The 15,681-nt window shown below is 38.3% G+C and overlaps 1 protein-coding gene across 2 annotated transcripts; it reads left to right on the forward strand.

Annotated features, from left to right (window-relative positions):
- Nucleotides 1-16: 16 nt before the first annotated feature.
- Nucleotides 17-15,681, forward strand: DUS4L (dihydrouridine synthase 4 like). Of its 2 annotated transcripts, XM_082662281.1 has the most exons (8): nt 17-196; nt 564-656; nt 5,721-5,857; nt 9,327-9,448; nt 11,987-12,104; nt 13,159-13,281; nt 14,063-14,289; nt 14,972-15,681. In XM_082662281.1, exons 3-8 carry the CDS (start codon nt 5,742-5,744, stop codon nt 15,229-15,231), a joined length of 966 nt encoding a protein of 321 aa, XP_082518407.1. In that variant the 5' UTR covers nt 17-196; nt 564-656; nt 5,721-5,741; the 3' UTR covers nt 15,232-15,681. The 2 variants fall into 2 exon arrangements, with proteins under 2 accessions (XP_082518407.1, XP_082518406.1); XM_082662280.1 differs by lacking the exon at nt 564-656.

Consider the following 15,681-nt stretch of genomic DNA (forward strand, 5'->3'; position numbering starts at 1 on the left):
CGCCCACCCGGCTGTCTTGGAGATTCCGATCTGCTGCAGCTGGTGTGCCGACCCTGGCTGGGAACGGCGCGGGGCCCAGAGTAGGTGGGTGCCGAGGGCCCAGCGCACCAGGGAAGCTGAGGTCGTGGGGCCGGCGCTTTCTCCCGTCTCCCGCCGCATTCCTGGGGCTGGCGGCGTTCCCTGGGCGGAAGAACAGGTGAGCGCCGGAACGTGGCGGCAGCGCTCACCTCTAAAGCAAGTATTTAACCTGAGAATGGGACCTCTCGATGGAAGCACTAGAAGAGAACGGAGGTTTCCGGTAGCTTCGTGTGCACGCCACAAGCACAGCTGGCGGGCGTTAATAGCTACCCACCTGTATCTATCACAACCCTTGCTTCGCGTTCTTGGGATAAAGGCAGGCGGGAAAAGCTTGGGGAGGAAAGTTGCCAGGGATGAAAGTGGGGAGAATTAGGGACAGCCGAGAGTCGGTTAAGTAGGAAGACTGAACCAGGAATAGATAAGTGGGACTCAGTCTCTGCTACCCTCCCATGAGACAGTGACCTTAGGCTTTTTCTACCGCCTAGTTTCAGTCCTGAGCGACGCCAGACTTTTCCTTGTCACAAATTGATGGATTTTCCATCTCTCAACTAACAGTATTGGAGCTGTAAAATCATCAGGTTAGTTCCCGTTATATCTTCTCCGCTGTTAACATCGGCAGTATTCACCTGTATTTCTCTCACGATAAATACTAGTAAGTTAACAGGTCAACCACACGTGTGCGAGAAGGTTAAGCATTTCTAACGTAAAAAAGAAACGTTAACTTTTCCTTCGTGTACAGTAAGTATGTATGCAGGGAACCTATTTTTCCCAGTGCCAGAGCTAAAGTTTTTCTTGATTCAGCTAACGGATTTTCGAGAATGTGATAGTAGTACTTAGCTGTGCCAAATGCCGTTCGAACATATTAGATGCCCGTAGCAACTCAAGCAAGTATGTCTCACTACACTGCATTATGCTTTCTCTCTGTCACAGAGGTTTTCCCCTAATATACTTTGATTTCAGTCACGGTGTGAATAGGATTGAATGTTCTGAATGGAGGTCTCACAAATCGCCAAGGGCAGTGTGCTGAGATTCACATTAGGTTTCATTATCTATAATACACAAAATTTGACTTCAATAATTTTTGAATATTAATGATGAATAAGTATTATCTTTGAATTATGGATTGTTTTTCCTTCCCTGGCTTTTACATTGAAAATTTTTAGAAAAGTTACATAATATTCATTCATTCAATGAAGAGTTTGAGTCTCTACTATATGTACCAGCATGAGTGTACAAACATTAGACTCAATCCCTGTCTTATCCCAGAGGAGCGAATAGGTAGGTAGAAACCCATTTAAACAAACAGTGTTACCAGGTGCCTTGGAGGACGTGGATTTGTTTATTCCCAAGCTTGGCTGCCCATTAAAATCACCTGGAGAGCTTTAACAATCACTGATGCTTGCTTGCATCCTACGCCCTGAGATTCACATGTAATTGCTCTGGGGTATGGTTTGGGCATCCTGCTTCCTAAAATCTCACCAGATCATTCTAATGTACAACCAGGATTAAGAACTACTGATTTTTTCATTCAGCAAATATGTATTAAGGGAGGCCTTCTTCGTGCCATGTACTGGGACTACAAGAATGAATTAAGTACCACCTGTTGCACATGGATAAATACCTCTGGAGAGGTAGAAATTCAGTTACACAAGGTCAGGGAACAAGTGCACTGGTTACAACAAATTCCCCTTGATACTCTATGGTCTTTTGATCTATTTAGCTGGCTACCATCATACAAACTGGACTTGTCATATTGCTTTTAACTCTGCCTTGCATAATTACTGTTTTTGCATAATTACTTTTAAGCTCTGTACTTGTTGCCTGTTAAACGTTTGTAGAAACAGCTTACTCAATAGGGTGACTCTAGCTCAGTGCTTCAAGATGACCTCCAGTGCTTACAACCTAGATGGAATGTAGACTTTAGATGGGAAATTCCTGAGTGTTCTTCTTCATGCTCCTCCTTGTTACTCAAATGTGGCTTCAGTGGTTTCCAGTCGCTATGCACTTTCCCTCTGACGTGGGACATGACAACCAGGAAACGCCCTTCCTGGTACCAAGGGACAAAAACCACTAAATATGGACAACCTGACTCTTGATCAGCAATGCTTTTGAGGAAAGATCTTGATCAAAAGAGGGAAATGTGAAAATAAAGAAAACTTCATTTAAAGTGGAGTCATGAAGCCCTGAAGGGAAAGCTGTCATGTATGCACCACTTGTGGCTGCCTGCATAACCAGCAGGAAGAAGAACAATAAAAATTATTTAACAACAACAACAAAAGAATGAATAAGGGCTTCCCTAGTGGCGCAGTGGTTGAGAGTCCGCTTGCCGATGCAGGGCACACGGGTTCGTGCCCCGGTCCGGGAAGATCCCACATGCCGCAAAGCGGCTGGGCCCGTGAGCCAGGGCCGCTGGGCCTGCGCGTCCGGAGCCTGTGCTCCGCAACGGGAGAGGCCGCAACAGTGAGGCCCGCGTACCGCAAAAAAAAAAAAGAATGAATAAGAGTGAAATTATTCTTGCTAAAGTCACAATGACCTAGTTGCCATTGGACACGTTTTAGTCTTTACTTAACTCTTCTGTGATGTTTAATATGTTTATCCCCTCCCTCCTTCGTAATACTATTCCCTCTCTTTTGAATATCACGTTTCAGATTTATTCCTCCCAGCTCCAGAGTTCATCTCTCTGTCTCCTTTACATTCTTTTTTTCCCCCCTTTTACTTAAATGTTGGTGCTTCTAAGGATTTCTACAAGATATGGCATCCATAAGTACTTTGTCCATGTTTTTAGTTTCAACATATTACCTAAAGGTTAAAGACTTATCTCTAGCTTTTTCTTTAGTACCATATCTATATAACCAGTTATGAGGCATCACCACCTGGAAATCCCCTGAGCACCTCAACTTCAGTGTGCCCAAGCGTGGACTCGTTTCCCTCCCAAAGCCTGTTCCTCCTTCTGGTTCTCTGTCTCATTGATTGGAATGGCCATCCGCCCAATCTCTAAAGCCAGAAGTGTACACATCATCCTAGAATTCTTTCTTAATTACACAACACGTGCTGTCATCAGGTGATTTCCACCTCCTAAATGTCTTGCTAGTTTATTTTTATTTTTAAATAGCTCCTAAATGTGTTCCCTTTCCTCTATCCTCATTCCTGGAGTCCCAGGTCAGATACTCATTACACACGGCTTGGTCTACTACAGTGGGCTCCTTACTGATATTTTACTAACAGCCCTAATCCCTCCATCGAAATCTTTCTGAATCAGAAATCTGACCATGTCATTTCTCTGCTAAAATTTTTCCATTACAACTAGTATACAAGGAGAGACAAACAACTTACACAAAAATATATGCCCATGGAAGTATGTCATTTGCACAAGTTAACATGTTGAGTGCATATGTAAAAATCACCCACAGAGGAGGAAAAATGGCTGAGAACCAAGGCCCTACAGTTTAAAATCTGAAATATCTTAACCTGGTGTATAGGCCCTCTCATGCCCTTTCTAGTCTAGTTACAACTCAAGCAATCCTGAAATGTTGTTAATGGTTCACTGAAAACATCAAGCATTTTCATGCTGCTGTGGCTTTTTACATGTTCTCTGTAACTGGACACTTCCCCATCTCCCATGTAGTGTCAGCTCAAGATTTCCTTCATCCATTTTTTTTTTTTTTTTTGCGGTACGCGGGCCTCTCACTGTTGTGGCCTCTCCCGTTGCGGAACACAGGCTCCGGGCGCGCAGGCTCAGCGGCCATGGCTCACGGGCCCAGCCGCTCCGCAGCATGTGGGATCTTCCCGGACCGGGGCACGAACCTGTGTCCCCTGCATTGGCAGGCAAACTCTCAACCACTGCGCAACCAGGGAAGCCCCCTTCATCCATTATTGACTTCCCTCACTTCTCTAGACAGTTATTTCTACAGTGCTTAAATTGTGTTTGAGTGTATTAGCATTATTGTGTTGTGTAAGTTTGTCTAATACATTTTCAAGGACACAGAAAATATATTTTCATCTGTGTTCCCAACATGTAGCAGAAACTTGATATTTGTTGAATGAATAAAAATAAGATCAACTGGGATTCCAAGAAGATTGTCAGAGTCATCAGGATGGGGGATTATGAGTACAGAGACTCTGTGAGCCAGTGAAAATGGGCTCAAGGTTTCATTAAAGGTACCACTTAGTTGACACACCTGCAGGAGATGGAGAGTGAAGGACAAGCCCCAAGTTTCTGACTTGAGTGCGTAGGGATGGATTGTGATGGCATAACCAGGATCTGGAATGCAAGGGAGATGAGACAGGTTTGATTCATGAAAAGGCGACTACCTTTCTTTTGCTTTATACTTTACCTATGTAGGTGGCTTACATCTTTCTAATCATGAACTTTTGTTTAAAAAAATAAGCTATTAACTCTCTAAATATTAAGTTAAACAGTAACAGTGATAAAGTGATGAACAGTGATCAGTAGAACTAGCTTATCTTATTCCACCTGTACATTCTACCTAAGGAAATTGAAATTATTGGTTTATATTTAGGTTATAACAGTACTTTCAGGATTAGCCAAACAAGAAATTGCATGTGGAGCAATTAGACCTTTCTGAAGTTGGCCCATATATATTTTTAAGTTGGTAAGGCCAAAATTGGAATATGGAAAGCAGCCAACACTATGAAATGATAGGATTTTAAGTACAGTATAGCAACTATAAAACACAGGAATCGCCTAATTTAATCACTTCTCCCTCTTTGGGTATAATAGTGATTTACTATGCAATTATGTGATTACAATTGAGATTTTCATGAAACGATGTTCATGAAACATTTAAATGCTTAAAAATAATAATTAAATGTTTGTTTGCCTTCTGATTCAAATAAAAAGAATAGGATTTGAGAATAAGAGTAAACATATTCTTATATATGGGGAGATCAGCTCGTTGTTTTGTGACCACCTAGATGGGTGGGATAGGGAGGATGGGAGAGAGGGGATATGGGGATATATGTATACATATAGCTGATTCACTTTGTTATACAGCAGAAACTAACACACCATTGTAAAGCAATTATACTCAAATAAAGATGTTAGATAAATAAATAAATAAACCAGTACATCTTTTGAAATGCTGACTACTTAAAGTTGTTCTGTTACTGCCATTTAACTTTCCTGGATAAAACAAGGTATTTCAAAGTGCCAGACATACACATTACTATATATGAAATTATTCAAATCAAATTTGTTGGTTAATCAATGCCAAACAAAGTAAAATCTAAAAAAGTAACATGGAAAATCGTAATATGTATTCTAGGAAGATATCTTGTGGTTTTCCACATCCTGATCATTTATAAATTTGAGCAGAAAATGTTACAGTAGTGGGTTAAGTATAGAATTCAAAACTGTTAGTGTTTGACTTGAACAAGGGTAATTTGTACAGAATATAAATGTCATAATTGCACAGTGTGCTGAAAACTATCTGTGATTTATAAATAGAGGCAGAATTCAGTAGTATCCTATTCGATACTGTGAAAAGAAGCTAAGAAGATTCCTAAGCCCACAAAACCTGATGAAAAATACGTGTTCTTGGCAATTGAAATTGTAAGAATGATGGGATTCATCAAGTGAAAGTGAGTGCCTTTTCTCTACGCAAACTGGTTATCTTTTTCAGATTTGAAACAAATCTGTATTCATGAAGAGTGACTGCATGCAAACCACAACATGTCAAGAAAGAAAAAATGATCCAATAGAAATGCTTCATTCTGGGCAGCTGGTAAAAGTCTGCGCCCCAATGGTGCGATATTCAAAGTAAGTATTGTTAAATGGTTAATGAGCTTAGGTGTGATTTCCTTTTTATGCTCTGACTTCTTAAAAGTAAGACCACCCCACCACATGGGATCTTCAAACGCCTAGCTTTGGGACCAGGGTCCGGGCTTGAGTCCTCATGCTGCCAACTGCCTGGTATGTGTATGATCTAAGTGGTCAGACAGTATTTGTCTCTTTGAGACTGGCTTATTTCACTGAGCATAATATCCTCAAGGTTCACCCATGTTGTACCATGTATCAGAATTTCCTTTTTTTTTTTCTTTTTGCGGTACGCGGGCCCCTCACCGTTGTGACCCCTCCCGCCGCGGAGCACAGGCTCCGGACGCGCAGGCTCAGCGGCCACAGCCCACGGGGCCCAGCCGCTCCGCGGCATGCGGGACCTTCCCGGACCGGGGCACGAACCCACGTAGCCCGCATCGGCAGGCGGACTCTTAACTACTGCGCCACCAGGGAAGACCCAGAATTTCCTTCCTTTTTAAGGCTGAATAATATTCCATTGTATGTATATACTACATTTTGTTTATCCATTCATTCCAGCTTGAGTTGCTTCCATCTTTTGACTCTTGGGAATAATGCTTCTGTGAACATGGATATATAAATATCTTTTTGAAACTTTGCTTTCATTCTTTGTGGTATATGCCCAGAGGTGGAATTGCTAGATCATATGACAAATCTATTTTTAATTTTTGAGGAATTGCCCTGCTATTTTCCATAGCAGCTACACCATTTTATATTCCTACCAGCAGTACCCAAGAGTTTAGTCTCTCAGCATTCTCATCAACACTTGTTGTCTTCCAGGGTTTTTTTGTTGTTGTTTTAATAGCCATCCTAATGGATGTGACTTACTGTGATTTTATTTGTATTTTTCTAGTGATGTTGAGCATCTTTTCATGTGCTCATTGGCTATTTGTATATCTTCTTTGGCACAATGTCTCTTCTAGCCCTTTGCCCATTTTTGAATCAGATTGTTTGTTTTTTTTGTTGTTACTGTTGTGTTTACTCTGGAGTTTTGAGAATTCTCTATACTAGATACTACTCTTGTCAGATATGTGGCTTGCATATATGTTCTCCCAGCATGTTGCTTGTCTTTTCATCCTCTTAACAGGGTCTTTGGCAGACCAAAAGTTTTTATTTAATGATGAAGTCCATTTTATCAGTTTTTCCTTTTGCAAATTGTGCTTTTGTTGTCAAGTATAAGAAATTTTTATGTAACTCTAGATATTAAAGATTTTGTCCTATGTTTTTTCTAAAAGTCTTTTAGTTTATGGTTTACATTTAAGTTCATAATTTTTAATTAATTTCTGTCTAAGTGTGAGACTTAGGCTGAGGTTTGTTTGTTTGTTTGTTTGGTTTTGCCTGTGGATGTCTAATCACTCCAGTACTATTTGTTGAAAAGGCTGTCTTTCCACTATTGAATTACTTTCGCATCTTCATCAAAACTCAGTTGAGCATGTTTGTATGGTTCTTTTTCTGCATTCTCTGTTCTAATCCCTTGATCTATGTGTCTGTCCCTCTACCAATACCACAGTCTTGATTACTGTAGCTATATAGTGTCCTCAAATTAAGTAAACTTAATAAATCCCACTTTTCTTTTTCAAAATTGTTTTAGCTATTCTAGTTCCTTTGCCTTTCCAAATAACTTTTTAGGATGATCTTTTCTATACCTACAAAAAATCCTGCTGGATTTTCCGTAAGAATTGTATGAAAATGCATATCAATTTGGGGAGAACTGAATTCCCTACTGCGTTGAGTCTCCTCATGAACACGGTATGTCTCTCCATTTATTTAGATCTTCTTTGATTTCTTTCATCAGGGTCGTATAGTTTTCAACGTACATTTTCTGAACATATTTTGTAAGGCTTACACTCCAGTTATTGTACTTTTAATTTCAGCGTCCATGTGTTCATTGCTGGTGTATAGAAGTAAAATTGCTTTTTGTGTGGTGACCTTACATTATGTGAACTTGCTATGTTTACTTATTGGTTCTAGGACGTCCCTCTTACAAATTCCTTAGGATTATCTAAGTAGACAATCATGTCATCTGCAAATAGAGATAGTTTTACTTCCTCCTTTCCATCAGATGCCTTTTGTTTCTTTTTCATGCCTTATTGCACTGACTAGAAGTTGCAACACTGTACTGAATAAGAGTGATGAGAGCAGACATCTTTCCCTTGTTCTTGATCTGGGGGGAAAGTATTCTTTCACCTATAATTGGGTTGGCCAAAAAGTTCATTTGCGTTTTTCCATAAGATCTTACGGAAAATATATATAAAGATCCTAATATAATATTAAGTGTAGAATTTTTTGTGGATGTCCTTTATCAGGTTGAGAAAGTTCCCTCTATTCCTGTTTTCCTGAGAGGCTTTTTTTTTAAATCATGAATGCTGTTTTGTCCAGTGCTTTTTCTGCATCAATTGATACAATCATGTGTTTTTTTTTTCTTTAGTCTGTTAATGTGATGGATTACAGTGATTGATTCTGAATATTGAAACTTCTGTTTTAACTAGCTTTTTCTGACACCACCACAGCAGGGGAAGGACGAGAAAGCACCACCTCATTACTCTCAGGTGGAGGTAGAAGCCTAGGTTTTCCACTTGGTCTCCTTTGACACCCCGGGGGCACGAGGCTCCTCATTACTGCTGAGCAGGGGTGAGAGTTCCAGCTCCCCATGCAGGGGGTGGCCTGGTAACTGCTGGGCAATGATGAAAGTCCTGGCTCTTCACTAAGCATTCTCTAACACTACTCCCGGAGAAAGGGAGAAGGGCACCTCACTGCTGCAGGGTTGGTGTGGAATTCCAGGCTCCCCAGATGGTCTCCGCTGATACCCTCCTTGTTACTGGCCAGCAGGGATTAAAGTCCCAGCTCCCTACCTGGCCTTCTCTAACACCACCGTGGAGGGGTGTTGGAGAACTTTGTGACAGCTTTGGAACGGTACAAGTGTAAGCTCCCCACTCGACTTTCGCTTGTGGAGGTGAGGGCCACAGTTTTTTCGCTGGTGTTGGGCTGGAGTAGAGCCATTATTATTTTAAAGCTTGCTAGGCTGCCCCTTTCTTGGTGCTTTGGCTAGAGAGCAGGCTTTTGCTGGGGCTGTTTTTGTCTGCACCCATTGCTATTTCCAGGTTGCCAGCTTCTTCAGCTTCAAATCTGGGATATTTGAGGCAACGAGAAAACCCAGGGAACTCACCATTGTCGTTCCTTAGGTCCTGCCCGAGGTCACTAGCCTGCCTGCTCTCTTCTCGCCGCCTTTCAGAGTTTCCATACGTTTGTTTTGTTTATGATATCCAGAGCTCTTAGTTATACTAAGCAGGAGTGATAGGGAAGAGTACATCTACTGCACTTTCCCATAGGCAGAACTTTTCTCTAATAAATATTAAATATTTAATAATTAACTAAACTAAACTCTGATTATGGTGCTTTCTAAATGCCTAATTAAAGTTTTATATGCTCTCAGGTTGGCTTTTAGAACACTGGTAAGAAAATACAGTTGCGATCTGTGCTATACGCCAATGATAGTTGCTGCTGATTTTATCAGATCTATAAAAGCCAGAGACAGTGAATTTACCACAAACCAAGGTATGTGAAAGCTAGAGTTTGCTGCCTTTGTAAAACTTTAAAAACAAAACAACAAAACTCAACACTCTTGTCTAATCAGAGACAACACAATTCGGAGATTTTATTTTTAAATCTTTCAGTTTCTTATGGTTTTTATAAATTTTAAAAAATATGCTTTTATTCAGTACCTTGTAAACTATGGATAATATATCAAAGTTTTAGTCAGCCCCATTCTCTCACCTAGACTATTGGGTTAGATTCCTATCTCACTGCCTCCAGTCTTATCCCATTTCAAACTACCCTCCAGACAGCCCCAAGTGACCTCTCTAAAATGTAAATTTGATCACTTCTTCCTGCTCACAATCTTCCTTAGACTTCTCATCACCTAAAAGAGTGGTTCTCAAAGTGTGATTTCCCAGACCAGTTAACATCAGCATTATCTGAAAACTTGTTAGAAATGGAAGTTCCAGACTCCACCGCAGGCTTACTGAATCTGAAACTCTGAGTATGTGTCGGGCAATCTGTGTTTTAAAAAGCCCTCCAGGTGATTCTGAGCTTGTTAATGATTGAGAGCCACTGACCTAAGGAGTAAAATTCCAGCACGTGTGGACAATATAGAACGTTCTTCATGATCTGGCCTCTGAATACGTGTTCTGCAGCTTTATCTTCCATTAGTTTCTCTCCATGGCCCACCCACTTTATTCTTCAAAATACTAAGTTATTGGGTCTTCCCTGGTGGTGCAGTGGTTAAGAGTCTGCCTGCTTATGCAGGGGACACGGGTACGTGCCCCGGTCAGGGAAGATCCCACATGCCGTGGAGCGGCTGGGCCTGTGAGCCATGGCTGCTGAGCCTGCGCGTCTGGAGCCTGTGCTCCACAACAGGAGAGGCCACAACAGTGAGAGGCCCACATACCGCAAAAAAAAAAAAAAAAATATATATATATATATATATATATATATATATATATATATACACACACTAAGTTATTTTAAGTCCTTGAACATGCCCTAATCTCTCACACTTCTCTACCTAGAATGTCCTTCTTAGTCAGGCCTATCCCCGCATCCCTATCCCCCTGGGAAAGGACAGTTCATGCTTCTTAATGCTCTAAAACTGTGACCAAGGAACTTGCCTAATCACCCTCCATTCATGTCCTGTCTCGCAAGCCCCGGCTTTTTGTTGTACTTAATCCTACTGTACTGTAATTTCCTCCTCACATGCCTGTCTCTCCCACTAGACTGTGGGCTTCTTAAGGGTTGGAATTCTTTCTTGTTGGTTTGTATCCTCAGCTTCTAGCACAGCATTGAAAATATATTTGACCAATAAATGGTTGTTAGATTGAAATTTTATAACTCTCTTGAGTTACAAAGGAGAAAGCACCCTACCTACGTCCTCAGGAAAAAGCAAATTCTCCTATCCCTTAGATAATCCTGTAAATCAGTGGATTGCCATAGAAATTCTGAGTCAGTAGAACTAGAGCGATACCCAGAAATCTGCATTTTGGTAAACACCCAGTGAATCTGATACAGGTAGTCCTCAAAAAAAACTTTAGGAAAATTAAAATACATCTATTCAGAATTTATAACACCCAAAGATGAGAAAAATGTGTCCTTTAAAACCTAGGAAAGCTCTGATACATTTGGCTGTGTTAAAATTTAGACTTTTATATATAAAAAAAGAGCACAGATATTCTCAAAGACAAATGAAAAACTGGGGAAAATATTTATAATATTTTTGATGTTTATGATAGCAGAGCTAATTTCTTTGTTTTATTTTTTTTAATTTAAATAATATGAAAAAAGGAGCAACTAAAAGAAGAATTGTACATAGAGAACTACGCAAAGAATATGGAGAGAGAGGCTACAAATAAAAAAATATGCTGTTGGGTATACAGTGTAGGATAAGTTGTAAGGAAATCAGAACTGTCATCCACACTGGTGTATATCTATATTGGTAAACTCTTGAAAGAAGATTTTATAATGTCTTTCAAAATGTTAGATGCCCGCCCAGCAGTTATACATACTCCTAGGAATTTACTTCATGAATATACTCACAAAAGCATGTATATGGAGTATCTTCATTGCAGCATTGTTTGCAAGAGCCGCAAATGAAAAATAATCTATGGTCCACCCATCACAGTGGAATACGCCACTAAAAAGAGGAAAATAGGTCTGAATACAGGTCCCAGATACATCCGGGGGAAAACACAATATGGATAGCAACGTACATAGAATGTTCACATTTGCTTAAATTTTATAGGTATTCATAAAATTGTTCTAGAATGCAGTAAGCTAATTCCCACCTTTGGGAAAGGGGTCTGTTTGGCAAGAGTGTTGTACTTTTCATTTTATCAAATTTTTTCCTATTTGAATTTGTACCAAATCTAAATTGCATGTAATTTAAAATATTTTAAATTATTTTAATGCTATCTTGTTTGAACAGATGCTTCTTAGCCTAAAAATTGTTACTTTATCCTGTACAGACATTAGAATTTGGTATCTCGTGTGCATGTGTGTGTGTTTCTGTGAATTTTAATGTTGAGCTATTTGTTTTATCAGGTGATTGCCCATTGATTGTTCAGTTTGCTGCTAATGATGCAAGAATTTTGTCTGATGCTGCTCGTATAGTCTGTCCTTATGCGAATGGAATAGACATTAACTGTGGTTGTCCTCAGAGGTAAAGCTCAAAGAAGTTGGAAGAATTTTCAAAAAGATTAGGAAAAACTATGTGAACATGGTAAACTATCATTCTGGTATTCCAAAAATTAAAAAATAAGGAAAATAGAGATAAAGAACTTGAGCTCTAAATAAGAAGCAAGAAAAAATAAGGAAATATTATTTAGAAACATACATGCAAAGATATTTTCTGATGGCTACAACAATATATAGACCCTTGACAAGTTTTTGTCTCACCTCATCACTAGAATTATTTTTATGTGTGGATCTGCCTTGAACCTCATCCATAAGTAATTATGTGAGACTGATGTTTATGGCAATCCCTAAAATGTATTTTTACTGCTCTGTCAGACATACTTGCTCTAAACACTATGATTCTATGATTTGGGAGATCACTTGTTTTCTCTTACTTAATTTCAATTATAAGAAAACCTTCTTATAATTACCTTTTCTTCCTATACCATAGTTATTTGGTTGAGTCTGAGTAACTGGGTGTTGATAGGATGTACTTATTTTGACGATAACATCCCTACCTTCCTGGCACTATACTAGATTATCTGTCAATAATTCAAAATGTGTTCAAAGAATAAAATCAAGGTTTTATGTATAGCATAATCCAAATCAGATTAGATATATTTGAATACTCATTAGGAGAGTTCAGTAAGCTGTTTAGTGGTATTGGAATGCTGTAAGCCAAAAATATCTTTCCTCTTAAGATTAAAAAAACCTCTTGTTATGTACAATGAACATCAAATTTGGAATTAAAAAAATCTGAAGTAATTGCATGTACAAATACTTAAATCTGTTTCGGTTGAATGAACTTTAATTTTCTCACTTGCCAGTGAAAACCATTTCCCCTAAGTATTTCTTGATCTGGGAACATGTTTTCCTAATCTCAATACACTTAGAAGTGTTGGATCTATGAATTTTAAAAATCTGGTTCCATTCCAGGTTGCTAGGTAGAGAAATAATAAATGCACTTACTGTGCTTTTAGAATTGTATCTTCTCTTCCAACTGATAACAATTTCTTTGTTGTTGTATTTACTTTATGAAGGTGGGCATTGGCAGAAGGTTATGGAGCTTGCCTAATAAACAATCCAGAGCTTGTTCGAGACATGGTGAAACAAGTAAGAAATCAAGTGGAAAATCCCAGATTTTCAGTATCTATTAAAATAAGGTAAAGATAATATTTTAATCTACTGACAAGATAGTCCATTACTCAGGAAATAAAAGAATATTCCTTTTGTCTGAAGGTGTGGAGATGTCTACTCTTAGTAAGTAGGCATCTAGTATATGAAAATGTTAAAACAAAACATTTAGTAAATGAATAGATACCATAATTTTTATTTATAATCCAAAACAATTTCTTCTTCGCATTTTTAAAGAAAAATTAAAATATCCTTTTATTATTAAAAACTCTCTCCCAAGAGAAACAACTTTTTCCATGTACTATTTAATTAACTAATGCTAAGAGACATTCCTGATACCAAGAGTAGAAAATAGGAATGATATTTGCACTAAAATTTCAACAGTGAAAAGAAAATAAACTAAAAATTAGTCTTTTGGTGACAGGTTAAAAACAAATCTCAAGATAAATTATTATAATTCTCCCACTTGCGGATTGGAGCATGCACAGCAAATATTAAGATAGCACCTTTCAGTGCATCTGTGACAGTACTTTGATGAATCTTTCAGTTATCAAAGCCAAAAGAGAGGAGCACTGGGTAAAAGTTATTTGTCATCCTATTGTTATCGATAGTGAAATAGCTAAATTCAGGGTCTTGAATGGGAACTGATTCCTGAACAAAACCTCACTGATAGGGGCACGTGGTGATAACATGATATAGCATAGCTAAACTAAATAATGTAACAGATGAAATATTTTTCTATTTAGTTTATTGATGTTAGCATTAAGATTTGTGTGCTGTGAAAAGATAGATATGATTTTGAAATTATAGGATCCATGATGACCTTACAAGAACTGTAGATCTTTGTCGAAAGGCTGAAGCGACAGGGGTTTCCTGGATTACAGTCCATGGAAGAACTGTTGAAGAAAGGCATCAGCCAGTTCACTATGAGGCCATTAAAATAATTAAGGAAAATATGTCTATACCTGTAATTGCTAATGGAGACATCAGAAGCTTAAAAGAAGCAGAAAATGTGTGGCATATTACTGGGACAGATGGTAAGAAATAATTACTTCAGGTTTTTTGTTTTTTAATTAGCAGAAAAATTAAAAAGTGGGGGTGGGAGAATAATGTTAATTATTTTCCTGTTTTACCATATTTTCCTGTTTTACCAATTTAAGCCAAGCAATTTACTAAAATGATGTTAATCCATCTACTTAGAAACAACAGATTATTTTAATTGGAGTAAATTAGTTCAGTTAATTCTCTGCCACCATCTCATCCAGTTAGTGACCACTAGAGCCTATAGAATTCGTGAATCCAAGAGTGGTCATAGGAGCCAAAGAAACCACAGACTGCTATGCAGTTTCATTATCCCCTTCAACTTTGGCATACCAAGCCCTGTGATACCTATTGCTGGATGAGAGAATGCAGATAAACTTCAGGCAAACCCAATTTATAACATTCCAGATTTACTCTTAAGAAAATCCGGAAAACTAATTTTTTAATGTAGAAGTCTTTAAAATATAAGAAAAAAAGTCTTGTGAGTTCATTTACACTTAATTGGTTATAAAAAATACCAAAATGAATCCTTTAATAAGAATTAGTCTAATACAAGGGCATTGTGAAACCTTGTAATAATACTTTATTTTTGAATATTCTCAGTTTGTTTCATTGAGTTTGACCCCATAACCATGAGTTCTTAATGTGTGGACAAACGTGATGTGCTTTAATTTATAGGTGTGATGGTTGCAAGAGGACTCTTAGCCAACCCGGCCATATTTGCTGGATATGAGGAAACCCCACTGAAATGCATCTGGGACTGGGTTGACATTGCTCTTGAACTTGGAACTCCTTATATGTGTTTCCATCAACATTTAATGTACATGATGGAAAAGATAACTTCGAGGCAGGAAAAAAGAATATTTAATGCTTTGTCAAGCACATCAGCAGTCTTAGATTACCTTACAGACCATTATGGGATTGACTGGACTCCCTAAATTATTTTCTATCTTCAGTGAAACCACCCAGGGTCACATCTTGGTTTTCACTTTGAATCAGTGGCTCTCAAACATTAGTATAAAAACAATGCCCTGACAGAATTTTTAAAACTCATTCTTAGACCATATCCTCAGAGATTCTGATTCAGTAAATCTCTAGGGTGGACCCAAAATTTAGTTTTAAAGAAGACCCCAGGTGGTTCAAACAGACAAACATTGCTCTGAATCCTATTATGGATTTAAAACTGTAAGAATTTTTTTCTTAAAGGAATCATGTTTTTAACATTTTTAAATAAATAAAACTTTTTATTTTGATACTAAAAGTATGACTCATGGTATCTGTAAGTTAACATTAGGTATGTTTTAAATGAAAATAAGAGAAAAGTGTGAACAAATTCCAACATCTGTATAAAATGAAAAGGAACAAGAAATTCTGTATAGAATTGCATT

The sequence above is a fragment of the Grampus griseus genome (genome assembly GCF_964374135.1).
Source record: "Grampus griseus genome assembly, chromosome: 9".
In the NCBI taxonomy this organism is placed as follows: Eukaryota; Metazoa; Chordata; class Mammalia; order Artiodactyla; family Delphinidae; genus Grampus; species Grampus griseus.

Bases quoted from the DNA above. Each gene is read 5' to 3' on its own strand.
- DUS4L (XM_082662281.1), top strand. From the start codon at position 5,742: ATGAAGAGTGACTGCATGCAAACCACAACATGTCAAGAAAGAAAAAAT. The intron at 5,858-9,326 runs GTAAGTATTGTT...ATATGCTCTCAG, and splicing joins CCAATGGTGCGATATTCAAA to GTTGGCTTTTAGAACACTGG. The intron at 14,290-14,971 runs GTAAGAAATAAT...TTTAATTTATAG, and splicing joins GCATATTACTGGGACAGATG to GTGTGATGGTTGCAAGAGGA.